The 20,692-nt window shown below is 44.7% G+C and overlaps 1 protein-coding gene across 1 annotated transcript in view; it reads left to right on the forward strand.

Moving 5' to 3' along the window:
* PDIA6 (protein disulfide isomerase family A member 6) overlaps window positions 1–20,633 on the forward strand; it is a 21,115-nt gene extending 482 nt beyond the window's left edge. Inside the window, exons 2-13 of the mRNA XM_040622797.1 lie at window positions 5,120–5,261; window positions 8,896–8,953; window positions 9,376–9,502; window positions 10,816–10,922; window positions 12,519–12,649; window positions 13,043–13,157; window positions 13,691–13,831; window positions 14,792–14,876; window positions 14,998–15,070; window positions 16,230–16,388; window positions 19,588–19,684; window positions 20,164–20,633. Of these exons, the coding sequence (XP_040478731.1) occupies window positions 5,120–5,261; window positions 8,896–8,953; window positions 9,376–9,502; window positions 10,816–10,922; window positions 12,519–12,649; window positions 13,043–13,157; window positions 13,691–13,831; window positions 14,792–14,876; window positions 14,998–15,070; window positions 16,230–16,388; window positions 19,588–19,684; window positions 20,164–20,232 (1,304 nt within the window). The 3' untranslated portion in view covers window positions 20,233–20,633. The remainder of the gene's footprint in view (window positions 1–5,119; window positions 5,262–8,895; window positions 8,954–9,375; window positions 9,503–10,815; window positions 10,923–12,518; window positions 12,650–13,042; window positions 13,158–13,690; window positions 13,832–14,791; window positions 14,877–14,997; window positions 15,071–16,229; window positions 16,389–19,587; window positions 19,685–20,163) is intronic.
* The last annotated feature ends 59 nt before the right edge of the window (window positions 20,634–20,692 follow it).

The following is a 20,692-nucleotide window of genomic DNA, read 5'->3' on the forward strand; positions in this document are numbered from 1 at the left end:
GGTCAGGGCTCCCTTGTTCTGGGCCCGCTGTCCTGACGCTGGCGTGCGTACGGCACAGCCACGGGCTCACCACCTGTTCTATGGAATTCCCAGTAATGAGAAGAACTGAAATACCAGAACCCAGCCCTCGAATCAGGCCGAAGAGTTGCCTGAGATAGGGGACGGTGCCTTCCAAAAGCACGTTAAATGTGGTTGAACTTTCAAAAACTACATGGAACGCAGACTTCCATGAATTATGTAAATGCCTGTTTTAGAAACTACAGTGAGTGAGGTTGAGGATGATCCCGTCCCTGTTCTGGCTTCCCTTGGTCCCACCCAGCCCAGGCGCTCCTACCGGGCTTTAATCTGGCTTCCCTTGGTCCCACCCAGCCCAGGCGCTCCTACCGGGCTTTAAGGGAACGCTCTGGATCCAGACCAGAGCACCCGTCCGCCCCTGCATTTACTGGCTGTGTGACCGGGAGCAATTTACTTAACCACTCTGGGCTAGTACTCCTACTCTGGGTTGTTGTCGGGATGAATGAGTTCATATAGGTCTCAAGAGGGTAAGCGAGATATAAATATTTGCTGTACAACCGCAGAGAGAACATAGAGGAGGAGAAGAGATTCCAGTCTCTGTTTAGTTTTCCTCGGGTGAATTCAGACTCGGCTGAAAGCGTCTGATTCTATCAATTAACTCATTATTTGAATAAGTGTAATCAACCTTTTGGGGGGCCCTCTTAGTTTCTGGATGACTGCTTTGGGATCATGTACTCTCGCTAGCAGGCGTGGGACAGAGATGTTGCTGATGCGGATTTATAACATCCTTCACTACTGTGGGGGAATAATGGGGAGCCACAGATGGCAAAACCATCTGCTCCCATAGATTCTAGACACTCGGATGTTCCAGTTTCCCATTGGTGCTCATTATCAGTGAGTGGAACTGCGATGTGCATTTCAGAAACAACAGTATTAGTCGAGATTGACCTACTTTATCATCTTAAGTGGCCCGGGGTTTTTTGTTTTCTTGAGGGTTTTCATAGGGGGTAGTTACTGGCTCTTTTCATGCTGTTGGAATTTATACATCTTTTAATGTTTTTCTGAATATTCAATTTCTTTCTAACCCTACTAGGTCATACTGCCTTTTAAGGAATTCATATCTTTATTATCAAGACATTTCTAGTGGAGAGCCATTTATAAGAAAGGGGAGGCTCTTATGAGAATTAGGCAAAATTTAAAGGCAGATAAGAACTCCAACAACATGACCAGGAAAAAAAAAAAAGAAAAAGCCCAAGTCCATGTTATACTGATGTCATGACCATCTTTGTATGGAAAGGAAGCACATTCCTGAGGTAAAAATCATGGTCCGTCCCTTAGGTGACTCCAGCCTGCTTGTAACAGCCTGCTGTACCTAATTGACAGGAGAAGGGAAAAAAACCAACTCTCCTGCTACAGTCTACCTAATGACCCTCCTTGGGATTATACTAATGCAGTCTCCAGTCCTTTGGTTAAAAATTTGGATTACATAACCATGTTCTATCTCTCTAATGATGTGGCCTTAGGCAAGTTACCCTTTCTGTGGCTCCATTTCCTTGTCTAAAAATGGGCATGATGATACATAGCACATAGAGTTCTTAAAATGAGTTAATATGTCTTAGTTATTTAGACGGTGCCTGGTATCTAGTGTCATTTAAGCATTATTCATAGTTAACATGTCAGTTTCTGGAGAGTAGTTGGACAGATACATATATATCAAAATATTAGCTATTCCCCCATCCCCCCTGTAAGATTATCTCTTAAGGAAATACTTACATATATTTGAGGGGGAAGGAAAGTGTAAGAATTTTCGGCGTTAGTCTGTTAATAGTGATGACAAATTGGAAATAAATTCTTTTAGGGATCGATTGGCAACATGTTAGAGCCATTAAGAATGGCTATATAGGGGGTGAGGGTGATAAGGAATCCATAATTATATAGAAAATGTAACTCATTTTGAGTGAAAAAAGGTTACAGAAAGGAATGTATAGTAAGAACACATGCCTATAAATACAATAATAAAGTTTTAGACCTCTAAATTGCATAGAGATGTCAGAATAGTCACCAAAATATTGCCTATTCTACTGGAACTGTTGATGGGTTTTCTTTTGCATTTTCAAAAATTCCACAGTGAGCTCAGTGGATTGAACAGGTATCAATTCATGTTGATTTTGCAAAAAATGATAAATTTTAGAAAGTAGAGCTCCATGGAGGATTTTTCCAGGACCAGTCTTAAGTTCTAAGCTTATTCAGAATTAGGACTCTCTGCTTGGGTTCCTAATTTACTTGCTTTGTTAAATATGTCAAACTCCACTTAACCTTTCCCGCAGCAACGAAAAGACTATTGAGCAGCACAATCCAGTAAAAAGAATGCAAACTTTATATCTAATTCTAAATATTCTAGTAGCCTCGTTTAAAAAGGTAAAAAGAAACAGGTGGAATTAATTTTAATATATGTTTCCTCAGTGTATATAAAGTATCTTTTTAGCATGTAATCAATATCAAAAATACTAATAAGATACTTTTTCCTCCCTACCAAGTCTTCAGAAATCAGTGCTTTTTATACCATCAGTACACATTGGGGCAGCCACATGTGGCAAGTAGCTACCGTATCGGACAGCAGCATTTATTGAGAGAGCCCCACTTTGGGTAGCCTGATCTCCACCCACATGCACCCTTCCCCACGTCTCAAAGTAGAAAAGGAGGTCATCCTATCCCAGGCTGCCCGTGTCACTGACTCTGGTTCCCTCCCTTCCTGATTCCAGGCATTTTGTTTCATTATTCCTCTACTTTATCTTTAGCCTCTCCCACTCCCCATATTTTTTCCCTTCATGCTCAGATTTAAGAAGAAACCTTCTTTCTACCCCACATTTGCTTGCTTGCTTGTGCTCTTCATAAGAAGATTTGTTTTAAAGGCTTATGCGTTTTCATCAACTTGTTCCCTCCTACTCTGTCCAGTATTTTGCAGATTGGCTGCTGCTTATTTTCACTACTCCACCACAACTGTCCTGGGCCCTAGGGATCTGTCATTAAATCCAGCAGTTAGTTTTCAGTCTCCTAGTTGATCTCCCAGTAGCATGTCTTACTGTTGCCCATTCCATCTTTCCCTGGATTTGGGTGACAGCACTCTCCTGGTAGTTTCCCCATCCACTGTCCACATTGCAGCCAGAAAACCCTCTAGAAAGCAAATCTGGTCATACCCACTGCATGATAACCTTTCATGTCACCCTTAATAAAGTCCACAGTTTTATTTTCATAAATTCCTACAGTATTAGCCATATCTATAATTCAGATGCAATATTATTTTTTCTTTCTTTCTTTCTTTTTTTTTTTTAAGTAGACTCCATGCCCAATGTGGGGCTTGAACTCATGTCCCTGAGATTGAGAGTTGCATGCTCTGGTCTGCTGACTGAGTCAGCCAGGCACCCCTCAGATGCAGTGTTCTTTTTTTTTTTTTTTTTTTAAGATTTTATTTATTAATTTGACATAGACAGCCAGCAAGAGGGAACACAAGCAGGGGGAGTGGGAGAGGAAGAAGCAGCCTCATAGCAGAGGAGCCTGATGTGGGGCTTGATCCCAGAACGCCGGGATCAAGCCCTGAGCTGAAGGCAGATGCTTAACGACTGCGCCACCCAGGCGCCCCCAGATCTAGTATTCTTGAACAATAAAATTACATTGTTTATTCATGACCATGACCTACTGAACCATTTTATCCTGAGCACTACGGAGACAACAGTGACTTAATGAGAAGAACTTGGAAATAGAAGTCAGAGACCACAGATGGGCCACTAGACGTGCCTTTGTTTCCTTATTTACAAAAGAGGGATTATTCCTGCTCTGTAGTTAGTAATGCTGTGAAAAACCAAATGTTCTAATGTATTCGAGAGTGATTTGACAATTGAAAGTACTATGTAAGTAGAAGGTGGAAGATTTGGCAATGAAACAGTTAACATTGGTGTACACTCCTTCCAGAAGAAATTTACCAATGGGTTATTTTAAAAAGCTCCATTTGAAATCTTCCAAATTCTATCTGCAAGGCCTGGTGAGAATACAACAAAGATGGTGTATGCACACACGGCCTTAGAGGACCGGTCACTCTCACAGTTCGGTACAGCAGTGGATGAAATGAAAGAAATTATATGATCATCTTCATAGGTGCTAAAAAGAAAGTAACAGGAATTTCTCTAATATCATAAAGTTTTATGCTTCAGCCCAAAAGCCAGCAAATGAGAAAACATGAAAGCCAAGAACAATCCACGATTAAGCCTTGTTCTGGAGGTATAGATGCAATGCAATTGGAAAACAAAGTCCTATATGTATTTAAAAGGGGGAGGTGGAATTTTGATAGCACTACCAATTCAAAAAACTTTTGAGTTCTTAAAATATTCATAAGTAAGTTCAGAACTTGTTTTCTTATATAATTGTTAAAAATTACGTCTCAGTTCCTAGAGTAGCCACAGTGTGGCTGAACTGTGCTATTAATAATACGACAAGACTCCATGCTCGCTTTATAACATTTACGTGAAAAATCTTTGTAAGCTCCTCCAACAGCCTTGCAAGTGCCTCCTGAGTGCCATGAATAGTGTTAGCAGAAGTAAAAATATTTATAAAAGCAATGATTGCCCTTGATAGAGTCCCAGTTTAGTAGAGGAAACAAATGATTTTTCCTTCGAAAGAAAGTAATAAAGGTAGTGTGCTAATATTGCAGCTGCATAGCACAAGAGGTAAATGCTGTGTGGGTTGCCCAGGGTCAGAGGGTAACCTCCCAACTTTTCAGCGTCCTCGCCCATAAAATGGCAGTAGTGGTATTATCTCACAGGGTGATTGTAAAGAATGAAGATGTTGGTGCATAGGCACGAGGTAAGAAATCTTTTCCCATTTGCAGCTCGAGATGAGAGTGTGGCCTCCGTGTCCTACTTGCTGTGCTCTGCACCAGGGGGAGTGAGATTCCAGGGGCTACAAGAGCAACAAGCAGGGGTGTCCGCTGGGGGTCAGAAGGACCCTGACCCGGGAGGACGTTGGGCAATTGGAGAAGACTCCCGTTGCCGAGTCTGCTGCCCGAGCGTGAACGCTTTCGCTCATGCTGTGCTTCGTGTCATTCCTGCAGGTCTCATGAGCTGCACCTTCTTCCTGGCAGCGAATGGTCTCTATTCCTCCAGCGATGATGTGATCGAACTAACTCCAACAAATTTCAACCGAGAAGTTATTCAGAGTGATAGCTTGTGGCTTGTAGAATTCTATGCTCCATGGTAAGTACAAAGCCGTTGTGGGTTATGGATGGTACTTCATAAAATTAGGAAAAATATTATATGAAAGTGTGATTTTATTCAGTCATCTAGTTTACCTAGCTTACTGCTTGTTTAAAAGAAGTAGAGAGGGAAATGGGAGACACCCTGCAGTGTTGTCAGTTAAAGGCCATGGAGATTGAGTCCACTGGAAAAAAATGGTTAAAGTGGCTAATTTGTTGAACAAAAGAAAATCTTTCTTATCATTTGAAGAAGGTATATCTCAATGATGAGGTAAGTAGGATCTTGATGGAAGGGAAACTCATTTATGCTGAAAGAATATTGGACACAGGAAAGGGAAGAACTAGTGATTGATCCCCTTCTGTTTCTTGAAGAGAGTTGCTTCCAGAAATATGTCATTAAAAAGTGGTTTAATTTTAAAATTCTTCTCTTGCCATACATGCATTGCTGGAAAAAAAACCCTTGGGGAGTAAAGATGTAATTACCGCTGAAGTTAATGGTGCTCGACTACGCATAGTCAAAGTACAGCATTGCACTCATTGTTTATGTAGGTAAGCATATAATGCAAACAAAACAAAACCCAACAAATGCAAGTGTAGAACAGATGCATGGAAGCTGCAAAATGCACGAGACCGCTACTTCTGTAGTCTAGCAGGCCGCGAGTGCCCTGAGGAGACCTGAGTCCCAGTCAGCTGTGTCCTGCAAATGACCTCAGGAAGTCCTTTTAGATGTGAGCTGCGCTCCCTACGCTCACATAGGGGGTAGTAAATGAAATTCTTGCAGATTCCTTTTACCTGAATTTTAGGATATGCCTGATGAAAGGTTTTCCTTTATTGCTTTAATTTTTTCCTTTGCAAGACCATGAAACTGAGTTTTGGAAACCCATTATCAGTCCTCGTGGACTATTTCACTTAATATTCAGTGTAGCAAATTAAGGTAAAACCCTCTACTTCTGTGTTGTCACGTTGTGAATACTATTCATCTGAATGCCTTTATTATTTTTTTTTATAGCTTCTCTTTTCTTTGTTAAATCCAAATGAGCATTCTGTATGGGTTAGTTTATTCGTATTAGTAAATATACAAATAGTAATTGTACAAACTGTTATATTGTTGAATGCCTTTGTGTGCAATTTTTACAAGTTAGATCTTTTTTTTAATCATTTATAGTAGGAGTAATTGACATTGTTTTGGGGAGCTACGATATAAGAGAATATACCACATTCTGAAACTAAACCAAATAACATCATTGAGAAGGCTGGATCTGGACCCTGTAGTTAATGGTTACTGTTACATAGCAGTTTTGTTTCCTAATGTTCTGGGGAACAGGAGGTCTCATTAGAGCAGGTGTTTTTCCCCTCTTTTTGTGTTTGGACTTGGCAGCTTGGTGAAGGCTTTGAATTCTTTCCAAAATAAAGGTTTGCTATTCCCTGATCTAGTCCAACCTCTTCATTCTATACAGAGGGAGGCACAGAGGGAACCTAAAATATTGAAATAACGTTACCGAAATGTGAAAATAAATCTTGATGTGGTTATATAGTACTTGTTCACTGGGACAGTAGATACCAAGATCCAGCAGCAGCTCCAGCACCTTGACAACACAATGGTGAAGCAGTGATGAGCATAAACGAGGTTGGAAGAGAAGTGTGCAGCTGTGGTAGTGATCTGAGAGTAGCTGTGAGTTTTCATTTGTGACAAGTGGTGTGTTGTGAATGTTCATCGTTGAAGGAAAGCCTTCATTTCCATTACAAGTTAGCAAAATAGAGGTGTTCGTCTCCCCACCCCTCCATCAATAGTTCCTGGAGCCCCTGAATTTTTATCCACAAACCCTTTGGGGTCTGTGGACCACAAGTCAGAAACCCTTGGGTGAAAGATGTGCCGTGTTTAGATTTATATGGCATTTTGATCTGTCTTCGCTATGCTTCATATTGAAATTAAAGGGAATGTACACTCTGACAGTCTGATATGAGTCCTTTCATAGAGTAAACTGAAATTAAAGAGGCACAAAGTCCTATGAAATTTTGACTCCTGGACCTCTAAGTAGCTCATGTGGATAGCAAAGATCCTGGATAGAAGTTTGTAGAACCAGCATTCCAGGACATTTCCCCGAAAATCCCGACTTTTAAAATATAGCTTTGGCCCCCTGTGGAAGGTGATAATATATAGTGATTAAGAACATGGGACCTGGAGTCACAGACCCCTGTCACCAGACGACTGCGTGATAGTGGACAGGTTTCCTAACTTGGCTGCCTTTGTGTCCTCATCCGTGAGATGAAGATAATAAGGCCTGGCTTCAGCATTGTGCCGATGAAATGAAATGGCATTTGCTCATTAGGTCCTTAGAAATCTAGTTAGGAGACTTGACTTTATTAAGAAACAACAACTAATCACCTATGGGTAAACTGGCTACGGTGTCTTCATACAATGGATGTTATTCAGCCATGAAAATGAGCAGTAGAACGTCTACAACCTCGATAAATGGTATAAATGTAACAGGTTTGTGTATATATAACTTTTTAAAAGCACTCATCTGTATATGTTTTGTTTCAATAATTTATTTCAAATACTGTTCCCTAAGAGATTAGAGTTGTTTTTCCTTGTGTTCTCATCTCTCTCTCTTGCTCGCTCTTGCGTTTTGTTTTTTTTTTTTAAGATGTTATTAATTTATTTGACAGAGAGACAGCCAGCGAGAGAGGGAACACAAGCAGGGGGAGTGGGAGAGGAAGAAGCAGGCTCATAGCGGAGGAGCCTGATGTGGGGCTCAATCCCAGAACGCTGGGATCACGCCCTGAGCCGAAGGCAGACGCTTAACCGCTGCGCCACCCAGGCGCCCCTGCTTTTGCTCTTTTATCACCACCTTGTGGGATCAAGTACTGCCCAGCTTGCTAGGCTTACAGATCTGGGATTACATGGACGTTTTTAGCTCCACATGCTGCTGTGGAGCCGCAGAGCATTGAGATTTAGGCTCTAATACAGATGCCTCGTGTATAGAATGAAGAGGTTGGACTAGATCAGGGAATAGCAAACCTAAATGGGCTTAAGGATCACTAGTTGATCTTACTAAAATGTGGGTTCCTGAACCCCTTCTCTAGGCGTTCTGATTTCATGGGGCCCAAGAATCTGCATTTTGCCTAGCCTTATAACTCAGAGCACACATTGAGGTACACTTGACAGGTAAATGCTAAAGTCCCTACCCAGGGATAGAGTTACAAATGACAGTTTAAACTCTTTAAATATAATTTAGTTAAACAGGAATTTGGAAACTTTTTAAATTAGTATATGAAGAAGGATTCTAGTAAAACCTTAAAATGGTGAGTTCCTTCTCGTCACCGCTCAGGTTTTATTAGTGCATGTGCTCCCTGCAAGCACCCACCCTGTGCAAGTCCCTGATTAGACTGTTGGTGGCGTATTTTTTTTTAAGATTTTATTTATTTATTTGACAGAGAGCACCAGCAGGGGGAGCAGCAGCAGAGGGAGAGGGAGAAGCAGGCTCCCTGCTGAGCAGAGAGCCTGACTTGGAGCTTGATCCTAGGCCCCAGATCATGACCTGAGCTGAGCCACCCAGGTGCCCCTGGTGCAGAATTTTTGAATTGGGGATCAAAGACATTAATTGTTGCCTTGTGTTCTCATCTCCTAAAAGGTGTGGTCACTGCCAGAGGTTGACACCAGAATGGAAGAAAGTAGCAACTGCCTTAAAAGTAAGTTTCTAAGGTGTGAATGTATAAATAAGTAGGCAACTGGGCTTAATGTAGGATAGGACGTTAATTTGCATATTGAAGCTCAGAACCCTTGTTCTGGTGCCAGAATCATATAGGGAGCCAAGGGATAATAAACATTTAATTTTTACCTTGTCTGTTTTTGTTAATTCAGTTTTCCAGATCAATGACATAGTCATGGTAATTCTGGGAGCTGCAGAGGTCCCCCCCAGGGCTGACTTATATTTCACCCATCATCCCATGTAGAAATGATTTTCCAGGCTAAAGCCCTCGTTTGTTCTGTTTATAAACCTAACCCTGCCCTTTAGTATCTGGTCCCTGAGTCTGCAAGAATCAAATGGTGGGTTTTTGTGGAATCTGCTCCAGTTGAAAGAAAAATTGATAATACTTTCATGTCTTCCCAGGATGTTGTAAAAGTCGGTGCAGTTGACGCAGATAGACATCAGTCTCTAGGAGGCCAGTACGGCGTTCAGGGGTTTCCCACCATTAAGATTTTTGGCTCCAACAAAAACAGACCAGAAGATTATCAGGGTAAGGACTTTCCTAACTATTCCATTCCCCTGGTTGGAATTTTAATTTGAGCCGGTAGGTAAAAATGAGGAGCAAGGACCTGTTTGTTTTTGTAAATAAAGTTTTTCAAAACACAGTCACACCTGTTCTCATATTGTCTGTAGTTGATTTCACACTGAAATGGCAGCACTGAGTAGCTGCAACAGACAGAAAGGCCCGCCCAGCTGAAAATCAGTACTGTTTGGCCCTTCACAGAGAGTTCGCCAACTCTTGGTCTAGAGTGAGAAAACCCTCTCTTTCTTGCTAGTACATTTCTTATTTTGGTGTATTTCCAGGTAGATGGCTGGAAGGGGCGTGGTTCAGGGGATGGTTCAGGATGTGGAGATAGAGAAGGAACAGAAGGCTGTGTGATGTGCAGGGCTTGCCCTTCTGTGTTAGGAAGTGTCGGCCAGGGCCGCAGAACGACACGATTCGAACGTATTGGGAGTGTTACTGTTCTGTACATTCTTTCTAACGTCAGGTCTGATAGTGTTCTCAGACGTTTTTCTCTCTTCCTTGGCACTTTGATAAGAAACTATTTTTTAAAAAATATGAAATTTTCCAAAGAGATTTTATTAGAGTTTTGCCTTTGAACTCTGAAGATAGCCTCATGGCCTATATTCTCTGCACATTTCTGAGTCCGTTAATAGCCCTGTGACTTTTCCTTGAGTATATAGTTTTTGGTTAAATTTCCAAAGGCTGTTGTCATGACTGAGTTTCAGTTACAGGGTTTGTTACTTCTTGGATTCAAATTAAATTCAGCTAGAGAACCCAACGAAGCCTAAGATAACTGTGTTGTAAGCAAGGTAGAAAAAAGAGGCCTGGATGGCTTTCCAGTTATGTGGCTTCAGACACTTCATATCCTACTTTTTCCACATCTTTTTTCTCTCCATTATCGTAGAAATAGTTTCTTCTGTTTTTCTCAGCTGGCAATTTGTATTTAGAAACGTTCTCTGCTTTCTTAACTAGATAATACATTTCTTCTTCATCCGTGTACATGTTGCACGTTCCGTAAACGTTTGTGAGTTCCTCTTACTTGTAGATGGTAGTGCTAGTGAGCAGGAGGGTGTTCTTGTTCACACTAATAACCTAACACTGAAGAAGGGGAGTTGGTTTTCCCAGTGAAAAGTCTAGTGCAAAATGCATTGTTGGGAGAACTTGGCTCTGTGTTAAATACACGTGTGTACTGTTGGGTCTGTTCAAATATCTGATAAAGCGGACAGATGTAGGTAGTGTCCTGCAGGCACGCAGCTCACCACCACCTGTCCGTCTCATGGTCCTTTGTCTTCCTGTAGGTGGCAGAACTGGTGAAGCCATTGTAGATGCTGCCCTCAGTGCCCTGCGCCAGCTCGTCAAGGATCGCCTTGGGGGAAGGGGTGGCGGATATAGTTCTGGAAAGCAAGTAAGGCTATACAATGTTAATTTTTAATGTGTGCGATGATTCTGATGCCACAATATGGGCTCCTTGTAAGAGGATAGATTTTTTTTTTTAAGTCATTACTATTGTAGATTAGTGAACTTTCAGTTAAAAAAATAATACGAGGTTAGATCAGTTGATGCCAGAGGGAGTCAGCCAACTATCCTGTTCATTTGCCCCCCTCAGAAGTCACTTGTCCCAGGGCATCTTGTCACAACTGTAGGCCAAGAACCAGACCACAGAGGGGTTTCCTCGGCCCAGTGCTAAAGTGGAAGAATTTGGGCTGTAGACAGAGAAAGAGCTCCAGGCCAGGGGAGCCAGGCTCTGGGATCCTATGGCCTTTGCAGTTCAGAGTAGAGAGAGAAAGAGACCAGATGGGCTTTGGGCAAAGACAGATGAAATTTGAATGATCTCTTGGCCTATATCTGGCAGTCAGCCTAAAGTCCTGTAAAATTCTATATAAATGACAGGGAAGAAGAGAAAAGTTCTTGTTCCGTAGATTGGTATTTTATTTATTTATTTTTAAAGATTTTATTTATTTATTTGACAGAGAGAGAGAGACAGCCAGAGAGAGAGGGAACACAAGCAGGGGAAGTGGGAGAGGAAGAAGCAGGCTCATAGCAGAGGAGCCTGATGTGGGGCTCGATCTCGGAATGCCAGGATCACGCCCTGAGCCGAAGGCAGACGCTTAACGACTGAGCCACCCAGGCGCCCCCGTAGATTGGTATTTTAGATGCCCATGTATGAGATGTGATGTTTAACCATGAGGTACTTATGTTCTTGGGAAGAGGCATTACATTCTTACAGGTAGAGATAAAATGGCCCTTGACTCTTAAATAAGAGACCAGTAAAACTAGCTTCCTTACACAGACGAAGAACTTACCCAGAGATCCCACACTCTTGCCTTTTATTTCAAACTCTGACATATAATGGGCACAGTTGTCTCCCCTACCTCCATGGCTTTTGGCCCAGGCACCAGATAGCAGTAAACAGAACTGACTGCTTCTGAGCTTTGGTAGTCAAGAAAATTCTTTGGGGCACCTGGCTGGTTCAGTCGGAGGAGCGTGCGACTCTTGATCCCGGGGTTGTGAGTTTGATTCCCATGTTGGGTGTAGAGAGGACTTTAAATAAAACTTTAATAAAAGAAAATTCTTTGAAAAAAGGATGCAATGTTATATTTAGCTCTCTTGAATGGTAGGGACTTTATCTATGGGCAGGTAGCAACTGTGGTATGTTTAACATCCTGGAATGAATGAGCAGCTGTGCCCAGTCTGAATTAGAGTAGTGTCACTGGGTGGTTCTGTGAGCCATGTGGGGTTTCTCTTAACAAAACAGCAGATGATAGAATCGAGGTGCGTGTGATAGCTTATACTGTAGGTACTGGTGATTGACAGTAAACACTGCTTAATATGAGAAAAACTAATAAGGAATGTCCCCAATCTGAGTAAAATAGTTTTTACTTGAAAGAAAAGCTGCAAACTTTGTTAAGATGTGGGCGAGATTGTCAAATAGGTCATTTAGAACAGGAATAGTGTGCTTTCTGGCCATGCGTAGTTTAATATTTAATGTCACCTGTGACAGGGGAGGAGTGAAAGTTCAAGTAAGAAGGATGTGGTTGAGCTGACGGACGACAGCTTCGATAAGAACGTTCTTGATAGTGACGATGTTTGGATGGTTGAATTCTATGCTCCTTGGTGTGGACACTGCAAAAAGTAAGCGCTTTTTACCAAGTTCTTTGAGTCACGGTGCTTTCAGTATAGTCACCTTGCTTGCTTTCAAGAAGCCGACCCAGACCCAGGTATAACCACCAAGATCTCCAGAAAGACTCTGGACTCTAAATGATTGTTACGCATTGGTATTAGGGCCAAGAGTATCTTCTGTCGTGTTTTCGGAGATGAGCAGGGAGCCAGCCTCCCGATTTGGGGAGGGCAGTGACAAAGGCCCTGGAAGGGAACGTGAAAGGGTAGCATCACTTTGTGCCCCCCACACACATACACACATTGTGTGTCCAAGTGTGATTTCACTGGACTGGGCAGAAATGCACACATCAGCTTAAGTATTTGTGCCAAGAGTTAAAATAGTAAAGTGCGAATATTTTTCTGTAGCCTCGAGCCAGAATGGGCTGCTGCAGCTACAGAGGTAAAGGAGCGAACGAAGGGAAAGGTGAAGCTCGCGGCCGTGGACGCCACCGCCAGCCAGCTGCTAGCCAGCCGGTACGGGGTGAGTGTGTCTTCCAGTATCTTCTCGTTTCTTTGAGAAATAACGCCGTATTTGCACCTGTTACTTCATCCAGTATTCCAAGCCTCCCTGTGTGGTGGGAGGGGAGATGTTTGGCCATTTGTAATGAAACTAAATTACTTGGTTGTTAAAACTATAAAGTCTTCAACCCAAGACTATCTTTTTTTTTTTTTAATCCAATATCTAACTGTTTCCGCTGTGCTTAATGCGAATCTTCAGCTTGCCCAGGCTTTGACAAGTCGCTAATATTGCTTTTGAAGTTGGTCCATTTGTTCTAGAGCAGATAAGTTGTATTAAGTACATATGCAAGTTTGGAAGAAGACTTGGCTATGCCTGGTAGGTAGACTGTTAAAACCGTCTGATTAACAGACCTTTATGTCTCGTCCCTGATCACTGATGCAGGCTGGGGGTATTGTTATGTTAAATTACTTATAAGGTAGTTTTAGAACCCTAAAGATTATTTTATTTCTTATTAAATGTTAATTTGATTTTGTCTTGTCTTTTCGTTTTAATAGATTAGGGGATTTCCTACAATCAAGATCTTTCAGAAGGGAGAGTCTCCTGTGGATTATGATGGGGGGCGGACGCGATCTGACATCGTCTCCCGGGCCCTGGATTTGTTTTCTGAGAATGCCCCGCCTCCTGAGCTGCTGGAGGTAAACCGCTTCCGTCACTCCAGTCCAGTCTGATGGTGGGGGCACTAAAGCAGTAATGACACTTGTTTTGTCTTTTCAGATGAGCTCTTTCCGTTCTGTTTTAAAGCGCTCTCTTTAAAGTGGTGTTGTGCTTTCAAGTGGGGAAAACCTGTCTGATAAATTGCTGCTTTTCATAACTTTAGTGCTAAAATAATTACACCGTCAGGACAGGTGTACCAAGCTGCTTAAAAACAGAATGCATCCATCACGCTGTCATCGTTCTCCAAGTAATAGCTGTTATTTGCGGAGCACCTAAGCGTGCGACAGGCATTGTGCTGGTTCTTTTTTTTTTTTTTTTTTTTTTTTTTTATTTTTTTTTGGGAGAGGAAGAAGCAGGCTCACAGCGGAGGAGCCTGATGTGGGGCTTGATCCCATAATGCCGGGATCACGCCCTGAGCCGAAGGCAGACGCTTAACCGCTGTGCCACCCAGGCGCCCCTGTGCTGGTTCTTTTATGTCTATTTCTCTCAGTTAATTCTCACATGAATGCTTAGAGGGAAATACTGCTTTTATCTCCATTTTACCTGAGGAAACGGAGGCACGGAGAGCCTCAAGTTCTCATAAATATATAATATGTATATATCTGTTTAGCTAAACAATTAAATGTCAGAGCCAGGCCACACCCAGGCTCCGTCATTTCAGAGACTGTGTGTGTGTGTGTGTGTGTGTGTGTGCGCGCGCAAATGCCTCGCTGGCACCCCAGAGGGAGGGCTTAGGGACAAATCGCAGAAGTCCGTCACAGAGCAGAGCTGTTCTGGGGCTGCAGTGCATACAAGGCGGTCGTATTCACGAGGAGTCGCTCGGTCTCGTGAACTGCTTTGCTCTTCAGTGAACGTGATGATGCTAAGTCTTTATTGTCAAGCTGACCTTTGGGTTTTGTGTCAGTGGCCTTCCAGTCACCCCTTGTGTCCTGGGCCCACAGATCATCAATGAGGACATCGCCAAGAAGACGTGTGAGGAGCATCAGCTCTGTGTCGTGGCCGTGCTGCCCCATATTCTGGATACTGGTACGATGAACAGAGGCTCCCTTGCCATTGCTCTGTGCTCCCCGCTCTGAGAATGCTTTCTCAATTGAGGGATGTGACGGACTCCTTTATCTTTACCTTGAAAAAATTCTGTTTAAATCAGGAGCTGCTGGCAGAAATTCTTACTTAGAAGTTCTTCTAAAGTTGGCAGACAAATACAAAAAGAAAATGTGGGGGTAAGTTGTTACTGTCGCCGTATGATTTGGCTGGGAGTGCATCGCACTCCCGAAGTATCTGGTTCCCACTGTGTTTTCCGTAGGATGGGTCCCTGTTTCTCTTTGGCATTTTTTTTTTTTAAGATTTATTTATTTATTTATTAGACAGAGAGGGACAGCCAGCGAGAGAGGGAACACAAGCAGGGGGAGTGGGAGAGGAAGAAGCAGGCTCCTAGTGGAGAAGCCTGATGTGGGGCTCGATCCCGGAACGCCGGGATCATGCCCTGAGCCGAAGGCAGACGCTTAACGACTGAGCCACCCAGGCGCCCCTCTTTGGCATTTTTTTTTGATCTGAGAGGTAAATAATAATTATCATCCAGAAGGAAAAGTATGCATATAAGACACTCATCTGTGCCACGGTGTACATTTTTCTCACAGCAGTCGTGTTAAGTGGGGGTTGGGGTCCCAGCTAGCGAGCAAAAACGGAGTCACCTACCTGAACTCTGGGATGGCTTCGAAGGCCAGAGAAAGAAAGCATTAGCAGAAGTGTGTTTTCTTACCCTTTTCCAAGTGAGGGCTAATACAGGCAAAGTTTGAAGACAAAGTATGTCTGCCTCCTGTTGAGCTTTCTGCTTCTCAGTCTCCCTCCCGCCCCTGCCGTCCGTGTCAGGTGACCGGGCGCCGCCTCCCTGAGTTCAGCTCAGGATCATGTGCCTACCGGAGAGCACCTTCTGGCGGCCTCTACTCTTGCCCGTTGTCGCGGTGGGGTAAAGAAATGCGGCTGAGCACGTTTGTAGGTATTGAATATAATGACATACCAGTAAGTTCTGCAAAGAAGTTGTTATACTCGTAGAGAGCATGCATAATCCTCCAAATATTAGTAGAGTTTCAGGTATTAGAGACAGAAAATTCACCAGGTTTAGTGGACAATATTTCAGGGGCTGGGAGGAAAATTGTGTAGATCTGGGGGACTCTGGAGGTACAGTTAGGGAATATGAGAGAAGTGTAGTTAAGAGCACATCTAGACTATGTTATGTTTGTAAACTTCCTTTTTATTTCTCCATTTCATTCCATAAAATATTTGGAGTGTAATCTTTTTTTTTTTTTTTTAATACCTGCTAATTAGATTTCAACTAATTTGAAAGGGATCTTTACCCTAAAAACCAGCCTGTTTTTCTAGGTGGCTGTGGACCGAAGCTGGAGCCCAGTCGGAACTTGAAAACGCATTGGGGATCGGAGGGTTTGGATACCCCGCCATGGCGGCCATTAATGCACGCAAGATGAAATTTGCTCTTCTGAAAGGATCTTTCAGCGAGCAAGGCATTAATGAGTTTCTCAGGTAATTTCTCGCTTTCTTGAGTTGTTTTTGTTTTGTGGCTTAGTTCTGTGCTGGTGTGGGTTTAAAACCAGGTTTATGTAGACCAGGCAGTAGACGGAATTCTTTTGCATTGGCATGCTGGGTAAGAATTAGATGTTGGAGTTCTAAATCATCTTTCCGTAAGCGCTGTGTTCTCTTTTCTGTGGAAGGATTCTGTAGAGTGATGGCCACCTTGCCATTCTGTGCCATTGGCATTCAGCTTTTCCTGATTCTCATAAAAGTTTCACGGGGCCGGAAGGAGCCCTTTCTCACCCGTTCCCACTCAAGCACGCTTTGCGCCCCTGACCTCAGGTAGTACGGCTTCTGTTTCTAGCCATTAGCTCTAGAAGGTACTTATGTGAAAACGAGCACACTTATGAAGTGACTCCAGTTAGGTGCAAACAACATGAGAGGCTCCCAAACTCCAAACCCAGTGTATGGAGCTCTCTGTCTGCCCTGCTCTTCAGCTCATCTAAAACTGACTTAATCGCCTTGCAGCCAAACACAAGGCATTGGCGCTGCACGGTTTCGTGGGTGTGTGGCGGTTGGGTTAATGCCTCTTCCTCGTAACTATGACTTTCACAAAGGTGAACCTCTTCGACCCAGACCTTGTCTCTCTCCACTACTGTAGAGCTGATACTAAGCTCTTGGCGAATAGTTGATTAACACATACTTCATATATTTTATGTATTATATACTGTATTCTTACAATGAAGTAAGCCCCGGAAGAGAAAATATAATTAAGAAAATTAGAGAAAATTCATTTACATTACTGTAGTGTAAAAAATCTGTGTGTAAATGGACTCGTACAGTTCAGCCCATGTTGTTCCGGGGTCAGCCATACTTAGAAAATGTCGTCCTTTTTCAACAGCTGATTCCAGGGTCAAGAACCGTAGGAAATGTGTGAGGGTAGTAACAAGGTTGAACCTTTGGACTCACTTAACAGGAAATGACGGGTTCTAACCCCAGCTTTGAGTTTATTCACATTTCTTTTCAACTAGTTTTCCTTTTTTGGTTTGTTGTTGTTTGTTCGATACAGAGGAGGTTAATAGTTCGTGGAAAAGGTACGAAACAATAGCATATTGTCGTCAACTTGAGACCATTACTTTTGTGCTTGAGATCAGATAGGCCACTGGTTCTCAAACTTCGTGTCTTGAAGACAGCAGAAGACCTCAGAACCCACCCCGTTACCAGGGAGACAAGTGTGTAGTAACAAGTAGGAAGGAGACAGACTATGTGACAACGTACTTGTTTCTCGTCACATACGACTCTGGCTTTCTGAAGAGACGGACCGTGCAGAGCACGTCCCCACTGAGGGGCCTGCCACAGACAGACGGGGCAGGGCTGGCAGTGAGGTGGTGCGCACACCTGCCAACACGCGCGCGTGGGAACCACAGGCCTGCGCGGTCTGGCTCTTGGAAAACCAGAGAGAGAAATGCCCTTGGTGTAAAATACACAGTTTGTCCAACTGCCCGTGGAAGTTAGTGACAAGGAAGCTGAAACTGACCACTTAGCGATGTGGGAGCAGGAATGGAAAACTGCAGTCAGCCCAAGACAGCCTTGGTGATTCCTGGATCTTCCCCCGAAAGCTTGTTATTAAAGTGTTCCTCGGGTGTAGCGGCCAAAAACACAAGTAATGGGATCGTGCACTGGGCACCCAGAAGCTGAGGAAAGGACTTGAGTTTTCTGTCGGCGCATGGCCGTTCAGTTTGCTTGAGGCAGCAGCTGTGTTTCTCGGAGCTCTTCTAGAAGAGATGGTAGCATTTAGCCCCGCAGGGGAAATGGTGGCACAGGGGAGGAGCATGACTGAGCTAATGAAACTTTTTTTTAAACATTGAACCCTGCCCTAAAGGCATAGTTCCCTCGGAATTTTGTTCCTGTTTAAAGGAGGCGGGGCGTCTTTCCTGCGCCCTGTTGGCACTTGCCGCTGCCGGCCTTCCCGAGGAAGGGAGCAGCTCTCGTTTAGCACCAGCTCCGTGCGTCTTGGCATTTTATGGATGAAGACACTGATGTTCAGAGATGTCAAGTAACCTGATGCAGGGTGCTGCCCTAGTAAGAAGTAGAACCCCCGGCTTTCGTTTTGCTGTTCGTGTGCGTTTGTATTTCTTACGTAAGCCAGAGCTTGGCCTGGCCTTGCCCCTCGTGGGGAGTGGAGCCGCTCTAGCGCAGCGTAGAGCGCCCGTGTGAGACGGCGGTCTGACGTGCTGCCTGACACCCCAACTCCGCCCAGACAGCACCCTGCCCGCCGTCCGCTGACGGCTCGGTGCGTGGCGGCGAAGCGCGGCCGCTGGTCTGTGTTCTGAACGTAACCGTCTTCAGACATCACGGTTTCTCGACGTCGGCACCCGTGGCGTTTTGGGCCAGCTCTTTGCCCTGTGCTGAGAGAATGTTTAGTATCTACCCTCTAGACGTCAGCTGCACGGCCCGCACCCACGTACGCGCACACAGCTGTGACCGTCGACATTGCCAGCTGTCCCCAGAAGACCCCCCAGTAGCACATTGTAAAAAATGCGGAGTAGCCAAAGCGGGGCCTCAAATTAGCAGTTTTCCCACGCTGCCAAATAACCGTCGGACGCACAGAGGAGCCCCCCCCCCCGTTTGGTTTCCCGCTTTCCCCCGGGGTCCCCGCACCTTCGCCAGGACTTGCTCTTGTTAAGAAGAGCCCTGCGCCCGGTCAGCAGCTGCCTTCGCGTCTTCTGGTGAGATGTTCGTCAGAGTCGCGCAGGCCGGGCCCGCCGCGCTGTGCCCCGTAGAGCTCTCGTCTGCTTTAAAGCGGGGGGCGCGACGCTGCCCCCACGTCCCCAGGCCTGCGGCCGCGCGCTCACGGCCGAGGAAAGGGCCTGGAGTTCGGACAAGAAGCCCGCTCTCGTAAGGCGTGCCGAGGGTCCGAAGTTCGTCGCCAGTTCTGTGACTCGAGGGTCCGGGTGGCGCCTGTGTTCCACGTCGGCTTTGACAGTTTGTGTACTTAACTGGTGTTTGAGCAAAGTAAGTTTTTCTTGGTTATTGGTGATAACTGGTTCTATCCGATGCCAAGGCCCGAGTGACTTCCCGCCCGGTTGCACTGTCGTCCCTGCCGGTCAGGAGCGAGGGTGCCAGGCGCCGCTGCGGGAACCTGGCGCGCGGGCCGGTTTGCACGCCCGTTTGTTGACCGCGCCGCGCTCGCTGTGCTCGCTTCCCGCAGGGAGCTGTCCGTGGGCCGCGGCTCCACCGCCCCCGTGGGAGGCGGCGCTTTCCCCGCCATCAGCGACCGAGAGCCTTGGGACGGCAAGGACGGCGAGGTGAGTCCCCGGGGCGGGCCGCGTGCGTGCCCGCCGTCTGTAAGCCTGGAGCCGCGGCGCGATGTCAGAAGCGTCGTGGCAGTGGATGTTCTTGGCAGAGACAGCGGAGACACATTTCAGTAGTGAGGTTCCTTTGCTGATTATCGCCCCGAAACCGAACACTTAACTTGGAATTCATTTATTCTGTGTCTGAGAAACGCAAAATGATAGCTTTGAAATGAGCGTTTCTCGCACGCTTCTGCCCCTTCCTTCCTCACAAGGACAAGCTGAACAGCAAAGAGGTGGTAGTTTGTGGACCTCCCACTTCACCTGAGCTTGCCCAGCTGTGAAGTAATAGGCGGCGTTCAGAGCAGGAGCTGGATGAGGGAGGAACGGGCTCTGTAACCTGGGGCATCTCGAGAAACGCCTGCTCCCTGGTGAGTCCGAGCGCTCCGAGCCCTTCCGCCCCTGCGACGCCTCACGGCAGCTTTGTTTTCCAGCTTCCCGTGGAAGATGACATTGACCTCAGTGACGTGGAGCTGGACGATTTGGGAAGAGATGAGCTGTGAGAGGCTTGGCACAGGCTTCAGTTTTCTTTTCTTGGGAGCAGATTTGCCCAGCAGTGAAGGAACATTCTTCACCATCAGATGAGTCTACCAGTGGCCTTTTCAACCAAGAAGTAGCACTTGATTGGTCTTGTGAAAACACTGCAACAGTGAACTTTGCATCTCAAGAAAACAATGAAAAATTCTATGAATTGTTGTAGCCAGTGAATTGGGTTGTATTCTATCAAGTAATATTTTGAGGAAAACTGATGGGCTGTTGACGTATTTTTCCCTCCCTCTGACTGCTGCTTGAATGTTCTTGGAGGCTGTTTCTTATGTATTAAGTTTTTTAATGTGATTCTTTCGTTTGAATATTAATGGCTTTTTTCCATTAAAAAATAAAATAATATTTTGGACAATGCCAATAAATGTATGAAATTAGTGTCCTCATCATAAAATCAGAGTCTGATGGTTAGCCAGTAAA

The sequence above is a fragment of the Ursus maritimus genome, unplaced genomic scaffold (assembly GCF_017311325.1).
Source record: "Ursus maritimus isolate PB19 unplaced genomic scaffold, ASM1731132v1 scaffold_6, whole genome shotgun sequence".
Taxonomy (NCBI): Eukaryota; Metazoa; Chordata; class Mammalia; order Carnivora; family Ursidae; genus Ursus; species Ursus maritimus.